Below are 3623 nucleotides of genomic sequence, written 5' to 3' on the forward strand. Positions count from 1 at the left end.
TGTTGTGGCGGGCATCTGTAGTCCCAGCTACACAGGAGGCTGAGGCAAGAGAATCGCCTAAGCCCAAGAGCTAGAGGTTGCTGTGAGCTGTGACATCACAGCACTCTACCAAGGGCAACAAAGTGAGACTCTGTCTCTATTAAAAACAAACAAAAAGAAAAAAGAAAAAAAAAGAAAAGGCAGCCAGTCTAGAAATCCATTAACTCTTAAAATGTTAAGTGGATTTAATAAAATCAATTGTTTATGTTTATATGGTGTTTGGTAAAGAGGGTTCCTTGTATTGGGTTACTTTAATATTTGGTATGCCTTTGACTGTAAAGTATAACAATTATAATAAAAGTAAATAATAATAAAATTTAATTCCAGGTGCAGTAGCTCATGCCTATAATCCCAGCACTTTGGGAGGCCAAGGTAGGGGATCACGATCACTTGAGGACAGGAATTTGAGACCAGTTGAGTGAGACCCCATCTCTACTGCTTGGGCTGGATTCAAACCTGCCAGCTCAGGTGTCTGTGGCTGGCGGCTTAGCCGCTTGAGCCACAGGCACTGAGCCCAGCCTTCAGGCTTTGAAACCTGTGGAACAAACAGGATCAAAAGGAATGACAATCAACATTTTTTAATAAAAGCAGGCATACATGGGCAGTGCCTATGCCACAAAAGGGTAGGGCACTGGCCTCATATGCTAGAGGTGGCAGGTTCAAACCCAGCCCCAGCCAAAAAAAAAAAACCCACACAAAAAAAGCAGGCATACAGAACGAATATGCTGAGTCAGCACCTTCATTTCTCAATACACTGTGACTGAACCAGTACACAAGTTCATATCCCTGAAATGATCATCCCAGCAGCAACATCCCCAGGGTTATTAGTCATATTGCTTGAGACACTAACCCACAAGATGAGGGTTAGGTCGAAAAATTGACTATAGGTAGAATTGAAGAGATATAATTCTAGAATAATTCACCCTCATGTGAATTATTTTCTAATTTTTCCAAATCCAGCACAATTGAGCACAGAGTAAGAGCCTGTTAGAAGATAGGGTCTCAAATTTAGACTTTGAAAGCTATTTTATTTTATTTTATTTTTTTTGAGACAGAGCCTCAAGTTGTCCCCCTGGGTAGAGTGACATAGCATTACAGCTCACAGCAACCTCCAACTCCTGGGCTCAAGCGAGTCTTCTGCCTCTGCCTTCCAAGTAGCCTGGACCACAGGCACCCGCCACAATGCTTGGCCATTTGTTGGTTGCAGCCATCATTGTTGTTTGGCAGGCCCAGGCTGGATTTGAACCCGCCACCTTAGGTGTATGTGGCTGGCGCCTTAGCCACTTGAGCCATAGGCACCGAACCTTGCAAGCTATTTTAAAATGATATTTATTAAATATAAGCATGTAAATATGCCAAAATTTTTATAAACCAGTCTGGTGAAGTCCCCGTCTTTACAAAAAAATTAAAAAGAAATTAGCAAGGCATTGTGGCGCCTGCACCAGCTATTCGGGAGACTGAAGCAGGCGGATCACCTCAACCCAGGAGTTTGAGGTTAAACTGTGAGCTATGATGACCACCACTGCACTCTAGCCTGGGTGACAGAGCAAGAACCTGTCTTAAAATTAAACAAATAAAAATAAATACATAAAATTTAAAAAATAAAATAATAAACCTATGTAAAAATATGAAACTGATAAAACTAAGGAAATAGTAGAAAGACTATGAAGAAGGAGGACGGGATAAACAGATGGAGTACAGGGATTTTTTAAGACAGTGAAACTATTCTGTATGATACTATAATGGTTGATACATGTCATTGTATATTTGTTAAATCTCATAGAATATACAACATGAAGCATGAACCCTAATGCAAACTAAGCACTTTAGTTAATAATAATGTATCAAAGTTAGCTCATCAGTTTTAACAAATATACCATATTAATGGGTTATGTTAACAGGAAAACAGAAGAGAGGCATGAAAGGGTTTAAATATATGGGAACTTTCTGTACTTCCCATTCATTTTTCTATAAATTTAAAACTGCTCTAGAGCGGTGCCTGTGACTCAGTGGGTAGGGTGCCAGCCCCATATAGCAAGGATGGCAGGTTCAAACCCAGCCCCAAATTGCAACAAAAAAAATAGCTGGGCATTGGGCAGTGCCTGTGGGTCAAAGGAGTAGGGCATTGGCCCCATATGCTGAGGTGGCGGGTTCAAACCCTGGGTAGAGTGCTGTGGTATCACAGCTTACAACAACCTCAAATTCTTGGACCCAAGCAGTGCTCTTGCCTCAGCTTCCCAAGTAGCTGGGATTACAGGCGCTCACCACAAGGCCTGGCTAATTTTTCTGTTTTTTGTAGAGTCAGGGTCTTGCTCATGCTTAGGCTGGTCTTGAACTCCTATGCTCAAGTGATCTACCTGCCTCAGTTTCCCAGAGTAGTAGGATTATAGGCATGAATCATCATGCTGGGCCCAAAGAAGTCATTTTAAATGTTAATAGAAGGTACTTACTAATAGAATTGTGATTATTAAATAAGTCATGACTCTGCCCTATGATAAACACTCAAATGTCAGCTATTATCAATATTAATATTATTAAGGGCCCAGCAGGGTGGTTCACACCTGTACTCCCAGCACTCTGGGAGGCTGAGGTGGGTAGATTGCTTGAGTTCTCAGGATTTGAGACCAGCCTGAGTAAGAGAGAGACACTATCTCTAAAAAATAGTTGGGCATAGGGTGGTGCCTGTGACTCAAAGGAGTAGGGCGCTGGCCCCATATGCTGGAGGTGGCGGGTTCAAACCCAGCCCTGGCCAAAAACTGCAAAAAAAGAAAATAGTTGGGCATTGTTGCAGGCACCTGTAGTCCCAGCTACCAGGGAGGCTGAGGCAAGAGGATCACTAGAGCCCAAAGACTTTGAGGTTGCTATGATGCCACAGCACTCAACCCCAGGGCAACTGAGTGAAACTCTGTCTCCAAAATTAAAAAAAAAAAAATACACACACACACATATATATTAATATTAGCACTAATAATGGTATTGTTTTTGCTGAAAATCATCTATACTAGTTGTATTCCTATACTTATTTAATCCCACATACTGATCATGACATTGCTTTAACCAGAAGTTGTAAAATACATGAATTCCTAAGCATTATGATTATCTAATGACTTACATAATATCCACCAGCACTGACTGTGACACCTACAAGTAGATAATAAATCATATTTGATCCAGATGATCCAGGGAATTTGTTAGATGACATCCGGCGAAGAGATGCTAGAAAAACAAGTTTAAATGCAGTTAGCTTCACCGGTTACGCAAAACTATTTTAAATAATTACATCTTTAAAAAAATTTCCCTTCAGTGAACCTAGACTCAATTAACATCAAATGATTTTAGCTTAAGGGAATACAGCATTACAAGGCAGTAATAATTCCACTTGACATTTTCCCAATAAATTTGATAAGTACTTAGGAAATCTGTCGTCTTAATGCTCAGCATCATGCTTTCTTGGAAGGTGTGGGTAAGGAAAAATGACAAAAGCAGTAAACAATATTAACAGAGAGGTGAAATGCTTATTAGCAAAAGAAATCTATTTATTGTATGTAATTCTCTACAGGATTCAACGGAAATCGTTTTTTTTT

General features: G+C 40.3%; 1 protein-coding gene across 1 annotated transcript in view; it reads right to left on the bottom strand.

The window, feature by feature from the left end:
• The window catches only part of MGARP (mitochondria localized glutamic acid rich protein), a 13487-nt gene that overhangs the window by 3883 nt on the left and 5981 nt on the right, over window positions 1-3623 (bottom strand). The window contains exon 2 of the mRNA XM_003790173.1: window positions 3152-3255. Within this exon, the coding sequence (XP_003790221.1) occupies window positions 3152-3255 (104 nt within the window). The remainder of the gene's footprint in view (window positions 1-3151; window positions 3256-3623) is intronic.

Source organism: Otolemur garnettii, unplaced genomic scaffold (genome assembly GCF_000181295.1).
Source record: "Otolemur garnettii isolate 467f Iridium unplaced genomic scaffold, OtoGar3 scaffold00041, whole genome shotgun sequence".
Lineage (NCBI taxonomy): Eukaryota > Metazoa > Chordata > Mammalia > Primates > Galagidae > Otolemur > Otolemur garnettii.